General features: G+C 38.2%; 1 protein-coding gene across 4 annotated transcripts in view; it reads right to left on the bottom strand.

Moving 5' to 3' along the window:
* Nucleotides 1–2093: 2093 nt before the first annotated feature.
* Nucleotides 2094–25140, bottom strand: part of LNPK (lunapark, ER junction formation factor) — a 54812-nt gene continuing 31765 nt past the window's right edge. For 2 of the 4 annotated variants that reach the window (XM_055718470.1, XM_055718471.1), the window contains exons 10-13: nucleotides 23313–23418; nucleotides 22563–22633; nucleotides 21123–21284; nucleotides 12774–13728 (exon numbers count right to left, since the gene is read on the bottom strand). In XM_055718470.1, the coding sequence (XP_055574445.1) occupies nucleotides 13532–13728; nucleotides 21123–21284; nucleotides 22563–22633; nucleotides 23313–23418 (536 nt within the window). In that variant the 3' untranslated portion in view covers nucleotides 12774–13531. Of the gene's footprint in view, nucleotides 4938–7449; nucleotides 7897–12773; nucleotides 13729–21122; nucleotides 21285–22562; nucleotides 22634–23312; nucleotides 23419–25140 lie in introns of those variants that run through there. The other 2 variants (XM_055718472.1, XM_055718473.1) reach the window with 2 other exon arrangements.

The following is a 25140-nucleotide window of genomic DNA, read 5'->3' as shown; positions in this document are numbered from 1 at the left end:
GCCTGAGTCTGGCACAGCTTCAGTTTTGCTGTTAACAGGCTTCAGAAATTTTCTTGCTCATTTCTGTTTAAATGTTTCAACAAAAAGCAGTAATTACGTCACATGCAAAACAAAGAGTCAAGGCCTGCATTTTCCCACTGCAGGATAAGAAACTTATATTTGTCCAGTGCAAACACTTTCTCATACCGGAATAGCCACCACAAATAACATGTAATTGTTGACATATGAGGGCTTCTTCCCCTAGCAACTGCATTTCCCAGAGCTTCCTGTGTTTTCCTGGCTGAGATACTCTTCTGCAGTAACTTTTACACAGTTGTGTTGGGTTTTTTTTTTTTTCTAATAGAAGTTTGCCAGCTGACTTGAAACTATGGGCATCAACCAACCTTCTCCAGTCAGATGCAGTTTCCATATATAACCTCGTTAAGAGTATCCAAACTAATTCAAAACTGCCAGTATAGCATCTGGCAGGGATAGGGTTAACTTTTTCATAGCAGCCCCTCTGATGCTGTGTTTTGGATTTGCGGCTAAAACAGCATAACACAGCAATGTTTCGGCTGTTGCTAAACAACACTTGCCCAGCCTCAAGGCTTTCTCTTTCCCACCCTGCTCTCCCAGCAAGTAGGCTAAGGGTGGGCAAGAATAAAACTCCTGGAGGATTTAATCACTTTTGACAGATTATTAGCAAATGGGACCCACCAAAACCCTCTGTAGATCCTCTACTGTGCCGCTCAGCTCTTTAACCATTTCTAGTTCCTCTGCCTGTTACTTGAGCCACCAAGGAGTTAAGTATAGGTCAGACTGTCCGTAAGACTTTATAAATACTATTGATAGACACTTCAATAAATTATTCAAGTCTCAGTAGTGGTTTTGGCTACAGTGTTAATACTTCTATTGCTTCTAAGAGTGCATATCACCTTTCTAGTATAATATCATCTTAGAGATATCTTATTACCTCTTATTAATTATAACTGGAACTTGACTATCAAGTATGGCCAAGCTCCTGCCTGTATAGAAGAGTGACATGTCCTGCAGCAGTCAGTTCAAATCCCAGAGGACAGTCTGCCCCAGCATGAAGTGCTTCCAGGAGAACCACAGACATCCCTATTTGCTATGATCCCCCTGCCTGGGAGGAAGCAGCCCAAAGACTGGTTGGGGTTATTTCAGTGCCTTGTTCTTTTCTTCCTGTCTGTGTGTCATGTCCTCACACCCACAGTATCTTTTTCATTCGGTAAAAACAGAATCATTCAATTAAGTTCTCTAGAGGCATTCCTTGGAACTCCAGCAAGTAAAAATTAAAAATTGTTACCTTGCAGTCTTAGCATACTTTCAGCACAGAAGACAGTAAGCAAACAACTGAACAGTGCCTCTTCTCTCTCCAAGATCTCCTGGCCTTCTACCTCACATGGAAAAATGACACCCATTTCCTATGGCCAAGGAACTTTTAACCAAGTATTAAAGAAACCATTAACTGTTATATCAAAAACACTAAACAAGTAATTCAATTCATAATTACCTGGACAAGCATCGTAACAGAAAAAGATTTCTGAGGAAATAAATGATGCAATCAAGTCAAGTTCAATAAAATCATGGTGATGTCCCTTCATGGCTATACATAATGTGCTTGTCATTAATAGATGAAAAACTACTGGTAGACAAATCATGTTGTACTGAAGCACTTGAGCCTTTTTCCAAAGAGAAACCTGAAATGAATCTTGGGTGGATTAGTAATGCTTAAATTTTTTAGGACTTTAATATTACCATGTCCATTCCTTCTTATATTTGCTGTACAGAAGTATCCATTCAGATTATTTGAACAGTGTCATGATCTCACCACGATTACCACCACCACTATGTATGACATTGAACACATACAATCATAACACAAAAATTAACCTTTCTAGAATTCTAGCCCTGACCTTGACAAAAACTCCCTGCCCAAGACGTTTTTCATTCAATGAAGAGAGATCCACTCTATTAAATGTTATTAATCTAGTACACCCTATTTTTTGTTCAGGTATTACAATAAAACACCCGGTAATACTCCAGTGCAGCATAAGCTGAGAGGGAAGAGTTTAAATGATTATTTTTGTAAATGCTGTAAAATAAAAACAAAAGTTTATTTTGGTCCTTATTAAATACATACATGTTTACAAAATACACGCATCTTGTATTCTGTGGATGTATCACAGAATTTAGCCTGAGATAAGAGTCCACTGACCGAGAATCTTTACAAAAATATCATTAAAGCTGGCTTTAACCAACTCTGTAGAGAACAGAAGTCCAAAGCATAACAAGGCGGCCTTGAAGGCATACAGCCCCCAAATGTAGCCCAAAGCCCACTCCCTCAACAAGTGATGTTTTCGGAGAGGTACAGACACACACTTCCTTGGCCAGTCTTGGGCAACGGGGCGTTTGTAGAGCCATGACATTGGATTTTTCAACCCTGCTGCCCAGGGATTTTTTTTCCATCTCAGCTTTTGCATCAGTGAAGGAAATTAGAGTGGCATCAGCATCCTTGCGCTGAAGGGTGCGCTTCTGAAAGCCAAAGGACTCTGAGAAACTTCTCCTCATCCTCAAGCGTGCCAGCCTTTGGAAGAACCTGCAGAAAGCAACAGGCAGGCAACACACTCACATCCTTTATACCCCCTGACCAAATGTGCACCACCTGGGGAAGGCCCTTATAACCATAAGCTTGGTTTTCAGTGGGGCACTAATGAATGGCTCAGGGGGAAAATCTCAAGGCTTTAGCCAGGATACACTGTTCGTAAAGGGTAGCTGGGCACCCTGCTACCCATGTCAAGTGCTCAGCTATTTAACACCTTATAAACACATCTGTGTTTAGCAGCTCAGCTTTTTGGTATTTGATAATTTTGTCCAGCTACCTTCTGAGCTCAGAAGCAAAGATAATGGAGAATCAACATTGGTTTCTTTGAGGGAAGGCAAAAGGAGAGCAAGATACATTCTTGTACATCTGTTATGCATATTTTTGGGAGTTATACAACTTTAGTTTTGCAAAGCAATTTTCTGAACTTTCACTGACAAACAAATCTGATCTGAAAAATCTTACATCAGCAGGGTTGGTTTGCAGATGTTATTTGCACCATTTATTTATCAAAAATAACTAGAAAATATTTTTAAAACATCATTCCAGACTGTACAAATAGGAATGTGACACGAGCTGTCTGTTTTACTTATACTGTTTTACTGCTTCATATTCTCAGCGAACAGAGAGGCTATTTTCCCCAGGGGTTCAGGAGGGCATACTATTTCATTTCTTCAGAAAATTGTTTCTCTGGATTTCAATCTTTTTAGCTAGATATGACAAAATATAATATCAAGAACACTTATGCTTTTTATCAGCTCTATTTTCAAAGCATAAATAATAGATCAGTATATATTTAAGTCAGGTGACCCAGTCTTATTTCAGAAATCAAATAAGCATTTTGCAATTTTTAAACGATGCTGTACATTTTCACTACAGTATCATTATGCCTTTAAAATGCTTTCAAAAGACCAATTTATAAGCACGGAGCAATTCTGAAGATATTTCACTAGTGTTAATAATACCTCACTCAGGTGGCATTCAATTTTCTGAATCCTTGGGTTAATGAGGCAAATAAATCAAAATTAAATTGGCCTTGGAAAAAAAATTCAAACAAAATTGCATCTATCACATTATACATCCAGAGACTCCTGCAGTACTGTTCACAATGGCTAACAATATTCCAGCTCTCAGAATCATTACACTTGTAACACAGTCTGAGATTCTAAAATCAAATAGATCAGAATTCATGAATTAGATGAACATAACGCCTTATTATAATGTATCAGGAGTATTCACAATAAGTTGCACACAATCTTAGTCGAGTACTTTCCATTACACGTCAGCTGCCCACCATTTGTTCAATAATCCAACAAACTCCTCCCAAGGGGATTTCACCACTGCAAACCAGTAAGTTTTAAGATAAGCCTTATAAAGAAAATGCATTCCGCAACCAGGCTGTCATTCACTCTCTCTTTAAAAAAGCCCCAGCAACACACTGACATGGTCAAATAGCTGAAACAATAAAAAACCCTAGCATTTTTGAAAAATAAGTACTTCTAGTCACATTGCGGCAGCAGGAATGGTGGGGAAAAAATATTACCTTCACTCCCTTCTGTAAAATATGAGAAAAAGGAAATATTTCCAAGTATTATAAAAGTGATTCTACTGCTGGGGAACACCAGTGTTGTCAGTTCTTTAAAAAATGGTTAATAATATACAATACAGAGAACTAAAGATGCCTAAGTTGTTACCAGAAGTAATAAATTCAGCATGAGCAAACAATCATCAAATATTGACACGCAATGACATGGCACTTGCCATTGTTTTGCTCATTACTTGCAGCCAAGTAACAAATGCACTTCTCTGCAATGGAGTCACCCACCTGCACAAGGGCATCCTTTCACTGTAAGGAACTTCCTACAAACACGAAACCTCAGTGGAAAAACAAACTTCCACACCAAGCTGTTGTAACCATCTGCATCTGCGAAGTCTGCAGCATAGATTCAAGATACCCACATACACACTATTTACACTTTTTAATGGAAAACACTGCACAGAAGTAGGGGGGGGTGTGTCCAAAATAAGTTAGTACTATTAACATTTAAAATTTAATGAAAGTATACAAAAAAGTTTGACTGTTGGGGTTTTTTTATTATTTTGAAGGAGTTAAGGGCCCAAGTGCCCTTACACGGTACAGGTTGAAAGCAACGTGTTTCTGTCGTGTTTCTTGTTCACACAGTTTCCCAGGCAGCACCTTCCTTGTGGCTTTGCAAAATAGTTTGTATAGCCAAGAGCATGATTAGGAGTAATTTATGCGATGATCTAATGTATTTCATCTGCTTTTCCTCCCAGACATCAAATACCACCACAGAGAGTCAAGAATTTTCTGTTACTAGAAAAAAAAAGTGAGAAATTCTGTTAGAGACCCCCTTCCATGAAACTCATGATAGAAAAGTTTTTAAGTTTATTATCAGTCTAAAACTAGTGTGTATGTACAAGGGAGCAATCTGCACAGCCACGAGTTCGAAAGAGAAAGCCGCTCTAGGGAAAGCACTCACCCTTCTCACAGGAGCTTTCGGAGCGACAGGCTCCACTCAGTCCCCATCCCACAGCAGCCACCTGGGGCAGCTGCCACCTGTGCCAGCATCCCAGTATGGCCAAAACGTACTGTGGACTAGGGGTTCAGATTTTTGACAGCTTAAAAGAAAACCATTCCAGAATGTATAAATAAAAGAAAACAATTCCACCTCAGTACAGCACAAAATAAGCATTTTCCCAGCTCCTGAATTAAGTTCAGTGCCTATCTCCAGCACACCGACACTGCTTAGTGCTGGGCCTGCTGAGGAAGCAGGTATTTTAGAAGAACAAGAAGTTCTACTTCAAGTTATTCATTCAAGTTTTGGTCATGACAGACAGCATTGGGAGAAAGTCACCATTTAATGGTTACTCAGCTCCTTGCTCAGAAAGACACACTAATTTTATTCTGATTTTCAGTCCACAGAACAGAAACTGCAACTGCTATCAGTCCTCTCTCAAGGCTTTATGGTCTTTGGCAAGGAGTATTGATTTGTATTTTTATAGCACCTACCAGGCAGCGATTGTGCACTATCATTATCCAAATAATTTATAACAGGTGAGAGGAAAAGAAAAAAAAAAGACCTGGAAACTAAACCAAATGCATCTTGATCTGCTTAGGAAAAAGATGAAACATTTCTGGAGAAGCTAAAACAGCCTTTTAAATCAGTATGTGGTGCAGGTCTGAGATGCTTTCATGTGTTCTGAAAGGCACTTAAAAGCATGTAAACTTGCATTATCATCATGCACATAACCAACTCTTAAGAGTATTATCATGGGAGCAACACATACACAGTGACATGTCAACTGCCTGCAGGATACAGCTTTAGCCATAAATCAAAATATGAAACTCAGATTACATTAGAACACAACCAAAAGGGTTAAAGAAACTCTCCCAGAAAAAAGTATTGTGAAAGAAGCCAATGGCACAAGACTCCTTTCTATCACTAAACCAACATTAATTTAAAAGCCAAGATTCATTTGAAAACATTCACCTGTAAATCAAAAAGTCCCCAAAGATTAATTTCTGCATTTACACTATTTGCAAAATATATTTAACTTAGAGGCATCCTTTTTTTCCTGAAATAATTGCTTACAAGATGAGAACTAAAACACAATCTCAAGTGTAGTAAAGGTAATTGCTGCACTTACTGCTCGTGTCATGTTGATGTATTACTACGTATCAAAGGTCACAGTTCTGTACTCATACATTACCAAATTTGAAAGAGCAATATTCAATTCCGACCAACCTTTAAACTGCCCAGAATGTGTCTGAAAATGAAAGTCGGGCTAACTTGGGTTTTAAAAAAAATGAACCCATGTTTCGGAAGCTGAGGGGTCAATCAAGCCAGACTGACAGGGTTAGGTGTCACTTCTGCACGTCTAATACCCTCTTAGATTATCAATGAGGTGCAGTACACTGATCACAAGCTAAAGCAGCTGTACTAATGAAAATGAAACAGTCTGAAAAAATTAGGTAATACAGGCCTGTGACACAGGGCAGTACCTTGTGGACAATAATGCAGGAATAAGGACATAAATCACCATTTAGATACAATAAAGCCTGTAATACCCACCCTGAAATGTCTATGGAATCACAAACCAAAGTCAGCATCTTCACAACTCCAGTTCCCTCTGAAACTGCCAAACAATTTTTTTTTATACTGAGTCCAGGCAGGTTTTCCATGCCTCTACTTCAGTGCACACACCAAATTTTGCAGTCAGATGCCAGTCTGACCTTTGAGGGTGGGCAGCTGGCTGTCCATGCCATGAGCCAGGAGTTCTCACAATTGGTTGTAGCACAGATAAATGGGTCTTATCAGAACCTGCTCAACCTTGAAAAACTTCCCTTTCCTACATATGCCAGTCCAGCTGGGGAGGCGGGGGGGACACCCTCATCCTTGTTTTGGTAACACATTAGGTGCTTAACAAAACAAACGAAAAAAAAATCTGTGAAATCCAAGTTGATTGAGTACAGCCAGCACAGAATGAACTACTAAACAGAATTATCACCTCAAAACCATAGATCACTACTATACAACAAACAACCTGACTCTTATCCCAGCCATTATCATAACCCAGATCAGATTAACATTAAATAGTTTTTTCAAAATCAGTTTTTTCCTCAGAAAGTTACATACACAGCAAAGGCTGCATATATTCAAACAAGCTATATAATTTAATTTCTTTAGAATTTGCTTCATTTGGTAAAATAATACATCTCAGAAGGGGAGCACAAGTTTAAATATTTCCTCAGTTACAAGCAGAAAAGTGAAGACAGACATTTCATGAAGTCTACTAGACCTTAAGAATTCACATACTAATTCATGTCTTTGCCACTGATTTTAATGGAGTTTCAACTGCAGGCGATGCAACTACTGGTTAAGGCCACAGCTAGGATTAAAATGATACTTCTGATTAAAGACACTATAGTACATAAACACACAACAAGGCTATTACAACAATAAGAACTTTAAACTATAAATATACAGGATCTGCTGCATAATAAAAGCTCAATATACAAAAACCACAAGTTCAAATGTTCCTTAAGAAATACCAACTTCCACGTTTCTTCCAAAACATCATTTATAATAGTTTTCTCAAAAGGAATTTTCTTGGTGTTTTTGTAAAATATTTTTCTTTGTGCTGAACAAGTCAAAATTAAGTTTCATCAACTGAGCAGAACTCCTTGAAGTGATGCAAAGAATTAGAGGGCAGACCATTTCAGGAGAGCTGGAAGGTCTTTGTAGCTTGAGTTTTCTACAAATCCAGCATCTCTATTTTCATTTAGGCAGCAAAATGGAGAGAGAAAGAGAGAAAGAATTATTATTTCAATAGAAGTTATAAATTTAGAGATGAATTTGAATTTACAAATTGAACACCCAAAATTGCCAGATCTCCAGTATCTGCACCCCTTGTTTTCTCCTATATCTGATTATTTCAGGATTTTGCTGCATGTATTTCTCTCTGGCAGTTGCAATCTCCCTTTTGCAAATTATTTTTGTCACACAATAAAAGGAGAATACATGATTTCACAGTGGCAAAGGCCTATGAAGCTCTCCTGAAAAACATTAGTAATTGTTCACTGAGAATCCTAGCAGTACTATGCCAGGTACATACAGAGGCAGCCCTGAAGCAGGTTTATTCCCACAGCGACTACAGCGAGAAAGATAACTAGTATTAAGAGAATCAGTCAGGACCCTCCCCCCTCTAAGCAAAAATTAAGTCATGATCAAATTGATTTTATGCAACCTTGAAAGGGTTACGTTATGATTCAGTGCTTGAGATTTTGCACTGTTGCCAAGTTAGATAATCTATCAAGAATCTTAGAAGTGTTTGCTTTAATCTCAAAACCCCATGGTTTGGGAGCAAATTATTGTATAATCAATACATTTCATTTTAAAACCCTTCTCTCTATCCTGCCCATCATACACCTCTCTAGGTCTTATTCTTGCAGAGAAAAGATTGAATATGACCTGACAGGACCCCAGAGAGGTTCACAAATCAAAAGCAATGGTGAAGAGAAGTCAAATTCCTTGTGACTCAGGATCTTAAGGGACTTTTTTTTTTTTTTTTTTAATGCTGAAGGGCAGTAGTTCCTATTGCTAAACACTATTTTAACTTATTCTATTTGCTGTGTAAACAAACCCCTAGTAAAGACCAAGCGCTAAGAAATTCCCAACTACTCAGGATGCCATCCTTTTCCTCTAAAGAGCCAGAATCCAGAGCATGAAGTACATTTAATTTCATACTACCAGATACAATCTCAACTACAGCACATTTCTGATGGAAGTTTACAGTTTGTCCTCTGACAGCTTTGGTGCATTACTATGCACTACGCCACCAGCCCAATGCTAATCAGCTCCCCAGAAACATTAGCATTAAAAGAGTCAGGTTGTAATTCCTCACCTTCATCACCCTCCACAAACTTGACCAAACCTAGAAGAGAGGAGCTTTGCCACAGATCAGTAATTAAGTTTCACAAACACTTTCTTTTAAGTGAATCAGAGCTTTCTGACAACAACCAAAAATCTCTTCCACAAACAATCACAAAGAACCTGTCATTTAATACATTAAGTGAAAACAGGAAAGGCACACACCATTAGAAAGCCATTGGTGACAGCGTCATCTCCTACTGGCCCTCAAACTCCATTTTAAACCTAATGCCTCCTGCAAGGGTGTCTAAATTATTACAAACTTTCAAACTTCCATTGAAACTGAATGCGTTTATTCATGCAAAATGTACTTTCCTCCTAGCATTTATGCACTTGTATTTGTAGCCTTTTTTAAAATTGGCTTGTATTAGGGATATGTCTTCTATACAGTCTCCTATACACTGGACAGTCACAGGTTTGCATTCATCATCTATGCCTCAGATCTCAGCATCTCATGTTTTAATTGCTTTCTCGAATAGATAAATGCAAACCTGCCCAGATCTCTGGTGTAGTGAGCCTCATGTATCTTTGTAGTATATAGGTGAACATATGGAAGACATATCCCTAATACAAACAACGTAGCCAAACCCTGCAACATTTTCTGGAAAATCTTTTCAAGCTCTTTTCTTTATCTCTTAAGACCTTGTTCTGACAACAAAACCACTCTCCCTACCCCCGTCACTCTTTTCTTTAAATCCATTAGTTTCTACTCGTGCACCACGTGGGGTTCAACCAACTTCAAGGCCAACATACACACCCCTAGTTACGTGCTTTTGATAACCTCCAGACCAGTCCGTAAGTCGTCAGTTTCCACATCAGCTTTGTTCACCCTTCCTTGTGAGCTTCTGCTTTTCCTGTGTGTGGTCTGAACAGCTTTGAGGCAAACCATCTTCATACTAGGACTACACTAAATTATCTATTTCTGTCAAAATGTCTAAGGGTAATGGTGGTATTCTTTAGAATAAGTATTAGAATTTGAAGCAACATTCCCTCATTTCCCTGTTCTGCAGGCTTAGTAACACTTAAATTTGACCAACTGACTCATTTTAATTTATTTTTAACTAGAACACTCATTTGTCTTTTGTGGCAGATTTCGCACAGCCCAGATAATTCCTCTCTAATACATAAACTGCATTTGAATAGAAGGAGATCTCTGCAATTACAATATTTCAGAAGCAATAAAAACATGGCACCACAAGTTTGCCAAGTATTTCTTTACTACCCCGCTCAATTTTGCTTTTTATACAGGCCACAAGAAGAAAGGGGACTTGCATAACATCCCTCAGAAGTGAGATTTTTCGCAGGAGCAGGCTTAAGTACTTTGGAAAAAAATTAAGATTCAAGTATATACTAGGAAGTTAGAAGACAACAAAACAGGTTTTTTTCTGCCCCCTACTTTCTTCCATCTCATCTTTAGAGTGTTGGTCTGCAATTGGATTACATATCACTGACAACTGCTGTACCTTTTTGCTCTATGTACTCCTCCTTTTGGTGTTACAAAGACAGGACTGACTGTGGCTAGTGCTGCTTGCTGACGGGTATTTTTTGATTTTTGATTCAATTCCTGTTGGAACAGGCATCTTTTACTATAGCCACACTTCCAGCAGACAGAAGCCAAGAAGCAACTGCTGCAGAAACAGAATCCTCTTCTCACATGCAAATCAGGACAGGGGCACACATACTTGGCAGGAGTAACAGTGAATGCTTACTCTAAATTGAGGAAAGCCGAGTCTATTACTGTCATATGTATCTCCCTGAGCCTGAATTAATTTACAGATTAATTAACCCTCTACCCTCATTTACTATAGTTGCTTTAAAACTTGGAAAAATTAGGAAGTTAAAGATAGATCTTTCTCTACCAAAATACCAGGGCATCCTTAACATTTTTAAGCCTTCTGAAGTAATTAATGGGAACAACTGCTTGGACACTTTTTAGTATTGAAGTCTTTCAGGAACACTCTGCCATGTGCTTAAAACTCATTTATTCCTCCCCTCCTCTAAAATTCATATTAAACAGAAAATATTAATCATTCCTGGGGCATGTTGCTAATGTCACATTGGAGAATATTGGGAGAAACAACTCCCCACCCCATACCAAACACTGAGTCTCCCTTTTCAAAAAAATTTAGATGCCTAACCACCTAAGAAGCATCAGTTTCCTTGACAAAAGCAGGACATCTGAAGATAGACATCTTCCAGGCTAATGAAAAAACTCATATATAGCTCCAATATCAACAGATTATTTTCTCAATCAGTTCAATAGATATTATATGCATTACAGCTCAGTGGTTGATTGTCATGGGAAGGACCTAAAATTACAAAAAGCCTGGCACTTAAAATACAAATTTTTAAAAGGAAGTAATACATGGGCCTAGAGTAATCTTGACTTCCAAAATGACAGCAATTCACATATTCATATCCCATATGAGGGATCATAACATCAAATTATACTTGGGTTTAGTGCTTATAATGTAAGCATATCCAGCAACTTATTGTACTGAATTAGTATCCTGTGATAATTCTAGCCTTTGAACAGATAAATTAGTGAGGTACAAAATGCAATGTAGAGATAAACATCTGAAAGCCTTACAAAACACTGACTAAGCTTTGGCACCTTTCAGGCAAAATTATTCTTAAAGCTCTGAAATATAAAATACATTTTCTTAAAATATTAAGGAATGCATTCCCCTATCACTTCATACCCAGTACTTGTCCTACAGTATGAGACATTTGGAAAGGTACCATTTTCTTTGTATTCCCAACTAAAGACAGTCACCTACAAGATGTTTTTGCTATTTATATAAATATAGCCAAACACCTACAAGTACTCCTTTAATCACATGGCTACATTCTGTCTGTTAAGACTACTAATTAAAGTATGAATTACAATTTAGTTAGTGAACCAGAAAAAAATTTCCTCGTTCATCTAAATTCAGAATAAACTTTATTCTGACTGATGTAACAGTTGAGCTTCTAAACTAACCCCAAAGAATCAGAAAATAAAATGTATGTTTGGCAAAGAAAATTAAACATTGCTGTTCACGTAATTACTGTGTCTCATATAAAGACATGGATACTAAGGTCAATTAGAAACATGTTCTTCTTGTAGAGGGCTTTTGAGCTACTCTGATTTAGCTTTTTGCTGCCTTCATACTGTAAAACCAGTTAATTTTGGGAACAAGACTATGGATTAAAAAAATGGTTTTGAAGTTTCTCCTTCTTTCCATATAGCAAGGGTAGACAGAGAACATGACACACAATTTTTAGCAGTACTACTAAATTAATCAAGCTACACTTGTTCAGCATTTATTTTTAAAAAAAAAATCAAATCTGATTTAGGTACCTCACTTTCAGGCACCAGAAAAATTCTAGTCCAGGTTCCCAACTGTTGTGTTTAACATGAAATGTGTAACAAGTGTCCTTAGCTTCAAAAACTACACAATAAAAAAAGTACAGTTTCAGCAATCCAGCAGCAAATATTCATTGTAACAACAAATACTATCAACACAGGCACAGTTAGGAAAGTCTTTTGGCAAATGCACATGCACTTCACCTGCTGATCAGGGATCTATTTCTATTCCAGCAAAGCCACCTTAGCTACATATGGACACATTCCTTTTAAAGTGTCAGATTCCTTCTGAACTTCCACAAAGTGACTGCAGAAGAGCTGCATACAGCAGAACAGAAATTATCTTCGGTTTTAGGAATCACAAAGCAAGTACTGCTGCTAGATGTCTTTATTTTCCTTTAACAAAATACACAAAGGCACAAAATTCACTTATATCTTGTCATTATTGTACAGGTATAAATAGTGCTTTGTATTCAAGTACAATCAAGTGCAGAGACTTTCTATATTTTATGTAAACACAAAACAGTTTTGTATGTACGTGCCTCTGGTTTATCTGCAATGCAAATACCAAAGGAGATGCCATTTATCTGAGTGCCGTTTAACTGAATTCTGTCAAAAAGTTAGACAATGAAAAACAGTAACACCACTGTAATGACACTTCTATATGCTTAAGTCAAATGTCAGAGGACACTTTAGCTTGTAAACAACTGTATTTAAAATGTACTCAACTCATTTTAATAGGGAAGCATTAAAAATTATCTTAAGTTCACTAGACCAGACTTACTAGGTCAGTTGCTGCCAGTAACTGTTCTTTATGTATGACAGCTAAAGAGATGTCAAATTATAGGCCACCCTTAGCAAACCTTATACTTTTAAATTTTTAAATATGCAAACTGAACAATGGCTACAACTGCTAGACTTCAACCAACTATACATTCTGTGTGTTTAAAGACACATGCTTAATTTACAATACCCACTTTTATACACAATTGACATACTGTGGAAGTTGAGGCAGTTTAAGCTCAAGCAAGGTTTTTAAGTTGTACCATTAAAAAAAAGCTCACCTGAATAGTAATAACAGGCATGAACAAAGCTAAAAACTAGCTACAGAAGGCACTTGGGAGTATTTTATTCTGCTTTCATTAAAGATTCTTTACTTTGTTCAGTTGATATAGGTTCCGAAATAGAGTCTTCAGTTGTTGAAATGTTTTCTGTTTCCTCTTTTTCTTCTTCTTCATCTAGCTTATCATTTAGCTGTTCAGAACTTGCAGCTTTACCATCTGTCTCATTTGTCTCGATGATCTGGGCCATGTCTTCTTCAGATTCTGTGAGAAGAAAAATTACAAAATCACCCATTTCCAGAAGTGAAGAGGTAGCTAACATTCTTAAAAAGCAAATGTACCAACATTCTGCAATCTGTCATTGCATGTTACTGCATGAAGCACTCAACTGCTGAAAGCTATTTTATTTTATTTTTCTAACAAGATGGTCATAGGTAAAACATGTAAAAATTAAGAAAAAGGAAAATACTACAGAAAATAGTTTACATCCCATTATGAAAATATTATGCATTATTTGTATATGTTCACCTTCAACAGAACCTTTCTAAGCTTGTTCATTATGTGAGAGTGTCAGAAATAAGACATGATGGTAATTCAGCTTCTTTATGATTGATAATGGAAGTTCTACCAACTGTACAGCTTCTTTTGTAAGAGTTCAACCCATACACAGCACTCAAACATTCTGTTTGGCAGAAACTACTTTAAACACAAGGAGCCAGATAACCAGAAAAAAAGAATTAGAACAATCTAGTTCTCAACATTTCAAAACAGCCAAAGTTAGTTACTGCATATTCTCAGACTTCCCACAGGAAACTTGGAAAGGATACAGAGGAGTATCTTTACTCTCAATCTGGGATGGTAGTTTCTTTGATAATAGGCATATTTTGAAGATCAAAAATAGTTATCCTAAGTACTACCTCTAATGAGATGAAGCTAGAATTTACAACAGGATTTTAGTAGCATATGAGAAATAAGAGACAGTCACATTTTGAAGTAGACATAAGCACTGAAAAACTGAACACTAGGTGTTGCACTAGAGGACACAAGGTACTGTAGAATGGTATTATTGATGGCAGTTTATTTATTGGCGAGTATTAGTCAATACTATACAGCATTAAAGCACACTGTAAAGACAGTTTGCAAAAGTGATGCCAAGTTACAGCTCAAAAATGTTAGCCTTATCAAACAATTGTAATTTCATAGAATCATAAAATGGTTTGGGTTGGAAGGAACCTCAAAGATCACCTAGTTCCAATTCCCTTGCTAGTGGAAGGGACACCTTCCACTAGACCAGGTTGCTCAAATCTCCATCCAGCCTGGCCTTGAACACTTCTCCAGAGATGGGGCATCCACACAACTTCTCTGGGCAGCCTCATCGCCCTCACAGTAAAGAATTTCTTCCTTATGTCTAATCTAAATTTATCTTCTTTCAGTTTAAAGCCATTACCCCTTGGTCCAATCACTCCATGCCCTTGTAAAAAATTCCTCTCCAGCTTTCTTGTAGTTCCCCTTGAGGTACTAGAAGGCCGCTGCAAGAGGTCTCTGGAGCCATCTCTTCTCCAGGCCGAACAATCCCAACTGTCTCAGCCTGCCTTCATAGGAGAGGGGTTCCAGTCCTTTGGTCATCTCCATGGCCCTACTCTGGACTTGCTCCAACAGGTCCATGTTCTTCTTACATTGGAGGTCCCAGAGCTGAATGAAGTACTCCAGGTGGGAGTCTCATGAGGGGGGAATAGAGGGAGAGAATCACCTCCCTTGACCTGCTGGCCATGCTTCTTTTGATGCCAAACAGGATTCAGCTGGCTTTCTGGGCTACAAACACTCATTGCCAGGCCACGTTGAGCTTCTCTTCCACCAACATCCCCAAGTCGCTCTCTCCTCAGCACTGCTCTCAACCCATTCTCTGCCCAGCCCGTATTTGTGCTTGGGATTGCCCTGACTCACATGCAGAACCTTGCACATGGGTCTTCTTGAACTTCATGAGGTTTGCATGGGCCCCTCTGCCTCAAGCCTGTCAAGGTCACTCCGGATGGCAATCCCTTCCCTCCAGCATGTCAACTGCAACGTACAGCTTGGTGTCATTGGCAAACCTGCTGAGGATGCACTCAATCCCACTGTCCTTGTCGCCAAAGATTTTGAACAGCACCAGTGGCAATACCAACCCCTGAGGAACACTACTTGTTCATATTTACCAAAACATGTTCGGTGTCTGAACGTAGTCAGGCTGCTTCAGGCTGATATTCACAAGGCTGGCTGAGAGTTTTAGAATCATTGCTCTGGCTTCTCAAGTCACAACTGAGAAGAGTAGTATCTGCACACACCCTTGGTCCAGCTGACCTGACACAACTGCTATCTGTCACCAAGCACTCGAGACCCTTCTTCCCCTACACAGCTCCATCTAGCTTGTACCAGGCTCTACTCCACACTGCTCAGTGCAACCCAGCTTTTCCATTTCTTCCTGACTTGATCTTCCATCTTATCAAGTTTGCAGCTGACCTACCTCCTGATTCAGCTTTCTTTCCTACTTTCTCAATCATGGGCTGCTCAACACCTGCCCTGGCTTCCTGTTCCAAAATTTCTCTGGAGTCATCTGTCAGATGGTCAATCCTCCCGCTTCTGTCCAAGCAAATGTTCCCGGTTTCTTTCCAGACTATCCCACTCTCCCTTCCTACTTTTAAATTTCCATCTTGATCCCATCCCAGCCTGTGCTCAATCTTTATCTCCAAACTGACAATTTTCTTTCTGTCTTGTCTGTGGTTTTTCTTCAGCCTCAAATTCTATGAATAAGTTTGTGCCTTTTCCTGCTACAAACCCTCTACACTTGAGTTACATTCCTTCATTACAGCTGCTGTTCAGGCTCAAGTCAAAGAAAAGTACAGCATGTAAAGAAGAAAACTCCATGCCCTCTCAAATCATTTGTAGCGCAGCCCAGCCATTACTTAGTTGCAGAATTTCAGTCCTGCAGTCCTCAACTGAATGATGATCAGCACTCAGAAGTGACCCGTTCTCAGTCTGATCGAGGTGAAGAGACTATTCATTCAGTCTGATCAGAAGGATGCTGAGCATCTGCAGTGTGTTTGAGGACAGCCCCAGGGACAATGAGCCACTAGCAGAAGCAAACAGAAGCTTCTAATGAAAAGGAAAAAACCAGACTGAGTGCATGTCCTAACTGTCTACATCCAAATGCACAGGAGAAGGATGTTAGTTTCATTTTTATATTCTACTAATAGGTATGAGGCACTGCTTCTCTAACAAAAAATTGTCAGGTACTAGTATGATTTTTCCTTTCACCTTTTTCTTGATCAAACTTCGTGAAACTCCTGAAACACTCCAGAACATACAGTTAAAACAAGCTTACATAGAAAATTTTGGTCTAATAATTAAGTTTGACGAAGTTTTAAGGAAGTGAAGAGTAGGTCCTTTAAATGAGTAGTCAGGGCAATCACAGTAAGCGGTGCTACTACTTCCAACTATAAGCATGACCAATCTTTGTTAAGCATATCCAGTGATTCCATTTTAAATACACAGATTAACAGAAAGCTTGCCTAAAGTCAACTTGATCTCAATATTACATGATTTAAGTCATTGTAAGAGCAGCAGCTAACAAGAGAAAGTTCCTGACCATAAACTTAAGAGATAACAGAAGAAAATTAGTGTCCTTGATGATTAGTATTTAATCCATGATTTAACTGAAGAATGTAGCTACTCATACATGATCTCAACAGCACACAGCCCTACGCTGGCCTGAGGTAAATTTAAGAGCTGTATCAATTCAACTTTAAACCTGCTCCTGGCTACGGCAATTCCTTCCCCACCCACCCCACCCCCAACACTCCTGCTTAGTACTTAAAAAGCATATGTACATCACATTGTAAGTAGTCAGCTACCCCTCTTGCTCCAGAGAATATTTCACTGCATAACCAGTGAAAATTAAGTGATGCAGCATTATGTTTTAAGTAGAAGATATATGTCTTACGCAGCAATTCACAAGAAATGGTATAAAATAACTGCACTAAAATATAGCTTTGGGCCAACTTTTCATTATTACTGCAGCTCCCCATCAGGGCAGACTTTCCTACAATGCCACCTGTCTGAAACATCTTTAAGGAACACATGCTTCACAGTAGTCTGTGTTCATGGCTATTATGAAGCCTTTGAAAAAGCCACCCAACAATAGCATTTGATTCCCCCTACCCTTTACATCCTACCAAAAACAGAAGCTATGTTGTTCAGCTAAACTGAACTGTGATAGACTGGAACATAATACATTTTTAAACCAGAAGAACATGCTTCCAAAGTCATTAAACTCAAGGTGACTTGACCCATGTCTTGCTTGAGAAAGCACTGAATTCTAGGCATACTAGCTGCACTAAGGTAAGAGCACAGCAGGCAGAAACTCACATCTTTGAAAAGAAACAATGGCTTACAGAAAATATAGCAGGTTCATGCTGTCCTATGAAAACAAAGCATATTTAGCAAAAAGGCAAGCCAAATCTCTGAAACAGAAAATGCCTCCAGTCCCATCTAAAAAAAAAAAAAAAAAAAAAAACCACCACCACAAACAACCACTAAACTAAACTCAGACCAGTCTGACAAGAGCAAATACTCAGGCTTATTTCAGTCCTCTGTCCTCAGCCGGTTTTGTTCCTAGATAAAGTTTCTGTGCCATCTATAACATTTGCCCAAAGCCAAGCTCTACTTTTGGTAGGACTCATTAAACAAGTACATGCTTGAAGCACCATTATTTCTCAAGGACAGCATTACTGTGAACCTTTCTGTTGAACAAACCAAGTTTCTCCATCTGCCTTTTAAATGAAAGTCCTTTCAAACACAGTAGCAGTTGCTGTATTCCAAGAATCCTTAAGAGTGACAAAGCATTAAGTCATCATAAAATATGTCATCAAGATGGACAAGGAATTCCATTAAATTCTGGAGACAACACAGAAAGCTGTTTCCATGAAGTGCTGACCACCGTGGTGAAATCTTAGGTTCAAAGACATCTAATAAAGACCTCCAAACATCAGCACCAGACATCTACCACAAGACAATGAAGCAATCTAATTTTGTTTCAACCTTCAAAACATTGCTAAATGCTAAACCTGAATAAAAAAACAGCATAACTGTACCCAATATAGGCAAGGCAAAATTAATCAAGAGGTTAAGAGTGGTTCCTGTCAGCTTTAACATGAATCAAACATTAATACTTTTAACAGAAGTACACAGGAGAACTGACCACCCTTTGATGAAAAATATTCAAGATTGAGCCACTTAAGAAAAAGGTAATAAAAGAACTGAAGTATATTGCTTCATTCTGGTACTACAATTTCCCAAGTTGCTCTGCTGAACAGGGAACATTTGTGCCTGTAATTTGCATCAGATTGACAGTTGATGACTCTGTATTTCCAGAGGATTAAAAAAATTCAAGGTTCAGTGCCAACAGCACTCCCCATAACCATTCTTCAGATCTCTTATCCACAGGAGTTGCATGTAACATGCTTGTCACTGCATGAGCACACAACTTGAAAAAGATTCAGCTTCATGCTCTACTCATTAGTAAAAGTAGCTGACTGGTAAAAAAATATTTATAGCACTTCTGTATCACATTAGCTTGCAGTTTCTTTGAGCTATACAGCTATGGTTTAAATGAGTTACAGGTAAGAGCTGAATGTGTTGTCAACATTGTGATGAAGTTGGTTTCCTGATGTTAGTATTTGTCTACATCTGTAAGTGAAGATATTCTCTATATTCTTGCTATGACATTTCTTATGCCTCTTCTGAAAAATTTCACCTGCTCTTCCTAGCAGGAAGAGGTAACTGGGGAATGAACCCCACAGTTGTTTCTTTTGTTGTTTTTAAATAAAGCAGCACATTAGTAACAGACCACACCAACCAAAACCAAGTAATTTTCACTGTTAAAAATGAATTTGTAAAATCACATTCTCTGCTATAAAACCATCCTATTTTTATCATTAAATACTTGGTAAAATTGTGCTTTCAAGAAAATAAGTTATTTTTCATTCCTACATCTTAAGTGCCTAACGAATTTTCACTCCTACATCTTAAGTGCCTAACAAAAATCTCACACTAATTCTTAAGGTTTTACATTTTTTACAACATCTATAAACTGACTCAGCAGCTCAGACCCATTAAAGGCATAGTTCAATAAACACTTCCTTCAATGATAATACCAGCTTAATTAGCACCCTCCTCTCCCAAAACCTCTAAGAAACTGCAGTTAGAGATAATACTCAGCAGCCCTTGAAGCACACACCTCCCCAGAGCTGAATATCCATGTTTAAGGGCTTCCCCCTTTGATTCACAGAGAGGAAAAAAAGCAGTTTTGAAGACCCCAGCAACCCCTTCCTTTAAGAACCTTCTAACTTTAAAAGTAGCCAAGAAGCTACTAACCTACCCTCCACTCTGCAAAAGGATGATCAGATCATTTGAGGGCAAAGATAACATTTCCATCATCTTAAGCTCATGCATCCGATTTCAGGCTTTCTTTCATGTTAATAATAATAGTTTTAACAAAGTAAGGGCTCCCTATAGCACATTAAAAGAAACCAGCTAAGTTTTCCCTATAATACACAGGCACCAGACCCCACCCACAGATGGCTACAGGCAGATACGACCTCCCTACCAATCTCACACCAGTAAGTAAAGGCCAATGCCATGTTGTTCTCCCTGTTAAAGATAATCAAGCTGAAACATTCTCTGTGTTACACACTGACAGTTTCCCACAGCTGACATGTTTCTAGCCTGAATCTCAAGGCTGTACACTACTCAATAGTTTTCCCCCATGATCCCTGCTTAAACCAACATAGTCCCATTAAGTACTCAATAGCATATCTAACTGGAGATTCTCTGCTTCGAAATTACAGTTTCTGGAGGTTTTTAAAACACTGCATCTTCCTGTTGGCTGTACACCAGATGCCTACTGTATCTGCAGACTATAAAATGTCTCAAAAGGAACTATGTTAAATTCAAATTGACAATTTGTCTTTGAACTCCCTGAAATTAAACAAGGCAGTTTTACTAGATTTTCCTGCCCTGAGGAAAACACCAAAAGGAACAAAGGCAAAAATTCCAACACACCTCAATCAAATGACCTGCTGAACACAGTGAAATTTAACCACTTTGGAACATACTCCCTTCTTAAACAGATAGAAAAGTACGTTACAGAAATAGTTATCAGTAACATTACCATGAAAGGTTTAGTCATGCCATCATTTGCATGAGACATGGTCTAATATGAAGAAATTTTAGGGTACAGGACAGAAGACTGACAGAAGACAATAGTATCAACTACACTAGAAGCAGGGACAAGAACAACTGAAGTAATATTAACTACACCCACTATGAAGTTAGAATTGACTAGACTTTCACAGTTGGAAGGAACTAATGATAACTACAGTCCAACTGCCTGACCAGTTCAGAGCTAACCAAAAATTAAAGCATGTTAATGGCATCATCCACATACCTCCTAAACATTGACAGGCTTGGGGCATCAACCACCTCACTTTGAAGCTTGTTCCAGTGGTTTGAGTTCTTCAGTTGTTCTTACTCTTATCAAAAACCTTGTCCAATAGAACACTACATGATGGGGGGGATTTCATTACACATTAAAAAAGAGCAGACTTCATGAGGTTAGCACATACCTTCTGTCTGTTGAGTCTCCTGGGGCTTTATCTCTCTAGGCTGAGTTTCAGATGGCAGTTCCGTAGATTGCTTTTTTTCAAAACTGAAGTCTGGAAGTCGTGGAGCCTGAGGTCTAGTTTTTCTTGCAGGATTCAGGAAAAAGCAGTAGGCACACCTAAATGCTATACAAAAGCACACTTAATAAGTAGCCTCTCTAATTAATGTCACATTTCATCTTTATTCCTACAGTACATTCTGACTGTCCAAAATACTAAAAACAGATAATTAAATAAGTGACTCTGTACCTGAGAGTACTTCTATCAAATTATGCAAGCTGTTCCATATAGCTCCATTTTTAACTTCAGTATACATTTGCTCCTTAAAAACCTGTTTGCTTGCAGCTCTGCTGCACTTATGAGTACTGCCCACCACTGTGAAAGATTTGACCACAATGAACAAAACACAACTCAACACCTCCAGATGTTGCCACACAGTGTTCTTCTATTCTTTCCTAGAAAATAATTAAGCTGGCAGATTATTAGGGGTTTTTTCCCCCCCCCTACAGATGCCACTTTCCTCACTCTTTTGAGTAAGGAGATGCTATGGATTCTGCAAGGTATGTCTCACTCTGCTTTTTGAGTAGCATTCTGCTCCAGTGGCGCTTAAGTAAGAAAAGGTAGTTTTGTTCTGGAGATGTACTGGACACCACTTAATAGTTAAATGCATATTTAGCCCCATCAAGACAAAAGGGGAAACAGCAATTTCTTGCACAGTTGAACTGCGAACTTGAGCTAAGATGACATAGAGACTATCTATCTTCGGTTCCACAGGAAACGTTCAGTTTATTCTTACAATGCTGTATACTCACTCAAAATTAAGCAAAACCAAAAGAAATAAAGATTTATCCAAGATTCCCTCATTTCTTAAGCATCAAGCTTAAACTTGTGGTAGAAAGGAGGCAAAATAAAACATCTGCGTTCAATAAAGAGCTGTGTCTGTCTTAAGTTACTGTCAGCCATAAATTCACATATAGCCCCCTAGGGCTTGTTCCCACTCCTTTTCCGATACCTCCCGAAGATCTTCTTGCCAAAGCAAAATTTTGTTTAAGTTCCGGTAAGAGAGGCACACTTTAATGTCAGATAGTTTCTCAGTATAAAACCCTTCTGAGAACCATTCATAGCCAGTAGCAATTCTCAGGGATGTACTGGAGGAGGCTTATTTCTACTGAATAGTTTTCTACACATAAAATCCTTGGCCCGAAGGTTGCAATAAAGTATTTCTCTAAGTCTTGAAGCAAATCTTAAGATACAGAGTAATAAGTTACCATAAAACTGTTCCCATATAAAGTGGCATTTCACAGTGTCTGTTAAGTATTTAACTGCAACCAAAATGAAGTATGATGCATGTTAGTTATAAAACATAAGCCAACTAATAAGAGTCTACCACAGATTAGTTCTTACCTATGTATTCAAACTCCTCCTTCAAAGCCATACCATTGTGCGAAAAACATTGTTGACATATAAGGGCATACCTAGAAAATATGAAGTAATATATAATTACATACCTCTACATAATAACACACTGAATGAGATGCATTTTACCTTAGATATTGACCAATAGCTTAGATATTTATTCTTAAAACAATTTCCACAGTCAAATTATGATCCTTTAAAGCAAACTAAACCTGTATGTTAAACAATAGTTTTTAAAGTTGGTTTAAGCACAGTGAAATATTCTTAGCTACAATTTAAATGTCAAAGTTCAACGTATTTTTAATATCAGCATTGTCAGAAAATAACATCCAAATTAAGTTTCTATTTCATTAGAATACAGTCAATGTGAAAAGTGACCATAGTTAACATGGAAACCCTGATACGTTTAGACAGTTCTGAAGGCAACCTGAAAGCATTTATAATGGTAATAAAGCTGAATTGCTAAGATAAATATATTTTTTTTAGTTCAAAATATAATTCACCCACTCAAGCAGATTTTTGTGTCACATTATAATATCATCTAAAGCAGATACTAATTTTGCCAAAATGTTACCATTTTTCCTACAAAAAGATTTCAAGTGGAGCCCTGATAAAGGCCAGTTCATTAGGAAAATTTTGGACAAATTCTTTTGACCTTGACACAGCTGGCTTAAAAAAACAATGTTAAGAAGTTTCCTGTCTCTTAAGTGCTTGGGCGTCTCCTTAACAACATTTTACCTGTTCTGAGGACCATCACCAACCAAATATTCAATAACTCTATCCACAACTCCTCTTTCTCGCGGAAGAATAGGCCTTGCTAAAGGAGGGCCTGGAGGATGGAGACCTAAGACGACACAAATTTAATTTCAACTGTATTAATGTATGTAATATGGTATTTCCCTGTGCATGCTATTATAATAATAACTGCACTTAATACACATGGATATATTACTTAGTCCACTGGGAAAGCTGTGAGATTTTTAAACCCACAATAGTTGAAAGGTCCTCTTCTGCTCCTTTAGTTTATACATTTATTAAATCACTCTACTTTCACACCTTGAATATGTAATTAGATTTATAATTTCTAAAGAACTTAAGGCATTAGTATTTAATAATTACTTACAAACAGATGCTTTTTAAGCAAAGAAAAATTCCTTATTTGAGTTTTCTTCATATACTCTCAACTGCATATTCAACACCAAGTCTACACCAATAAATCTTGTAAAATCAATTACAACAGTAGAACTAAAGAGGTCACCAAAGAAGCACCCACTGATTCCTGTGTAGTTACTGTATCATCATTCCCTCAGTGTGCATTCAGTCTACTCATTAGGCCTGCCTAGCCATTTGGCATTTTGGTAATCCCACGTATAATGGAAAGTTCGATACTTTCAGATTTATGTTTAGTCAAAGAAGCCAGAAAGCCATTATTAAGATACAATTTTTCATCCCATGCATTTAACAAACTACCATCAAGAACATCCATTGAAAACAGGTAACAGCAACAGTTAGTACTACCTTTTTCACCTCTGTTCACACATGGCAGTTAAGAGTAGACCAGTGGCACAAACTTGTTTTAAAACTTTGTGGACAGACATCTGGTCTATTGTACAAGACCACTGCAAGCTGCCCATTTCCATTTATGTAGCTCTGAGTTCTTATGTCTACCCTCCTTTCCAGCCTTAAAACAGAAGATGCTGGGCATAAAGAGCAAAATAACTTGCTAAGAAACTAAGCCTGAATCATTCAGATATGACCACTCAACTAACTAAGCATCTGAAACTTCTTGCCAAGACACATTTTACACAAGTGCAAGAGGTATTAAGTTACAGTACTTTCAAACAGATAGCAGATAGATAGTCTTGAACACAAGATAATTAAGTGGGCAGGAGTGGGGTCACAGAAAATGACATCTGAGTAGGACAATGAACCAGTCCCCTCAGAACTCTAGAACTGGGACAAAATGGTCAGCTTCAAGCCACCTGAAAACAAGATTATGAAATGTGACAGGTAAGACACTATTTAACCCAACAAAATTACTTGTAATAATGCAAACTCCTATTCAAGCTCAAGTTAAGAAGGTTAGACAGAAAAAATTCAACTAGTATTAGCAGGTTTCATACAGAGATGAGCATATGGTAATCTGAAACCATGCAAGAACTGAGTATATTTAATTTGTAGAAGTAAAATTCTCAAGGTGCAAAACAGTGACCAATGTTTTCTCAGGAAAGAGTTCTATTCTATAGCTCAGGGGTCCTCAAACTTTTTAGACAGGGGACCGGCGCACAGATGAAGTGGTAGGCAGCCATCTGCGGCTGCTTGGTTTCCCCCCCAATACCCGGGGGCAGGGGGGGGGGTGTCTGTAAACACCGGGGGCCAGATTGAGGACCCTGGGGGGGCCGTATCCAGCCCGCAGGCCGTAGTTTGAGGACCCCTGCTATAGTTATTTTCACCATACCCAGTAAAAACAGCTATATAGAAGGCATGGCTTAAAAGACTGGCTTTTAGTGACCACAGATACAGCCTTTAATTTGCTGTATGCTTCCAGTATTTTCCTTGGGAAAAT

Source organism: Falco cherrug, chromosome 8 (genome assembly GCF_023634085.1).
Source record: "Falco cherrug isolate bFalChe1 chromosome 8, bFalChe1.pri, whole genome shotgun sequence".
NCBI lineage: Eukaryota > Metazoa > Chordata > Aves > Falconiformes > Falconidae > Falco > Falco cherrug.
Note: the sequence above shows the minus strand (reverse complement) of the source record. Positions and strands in the feature narration are given on the sequence as shown.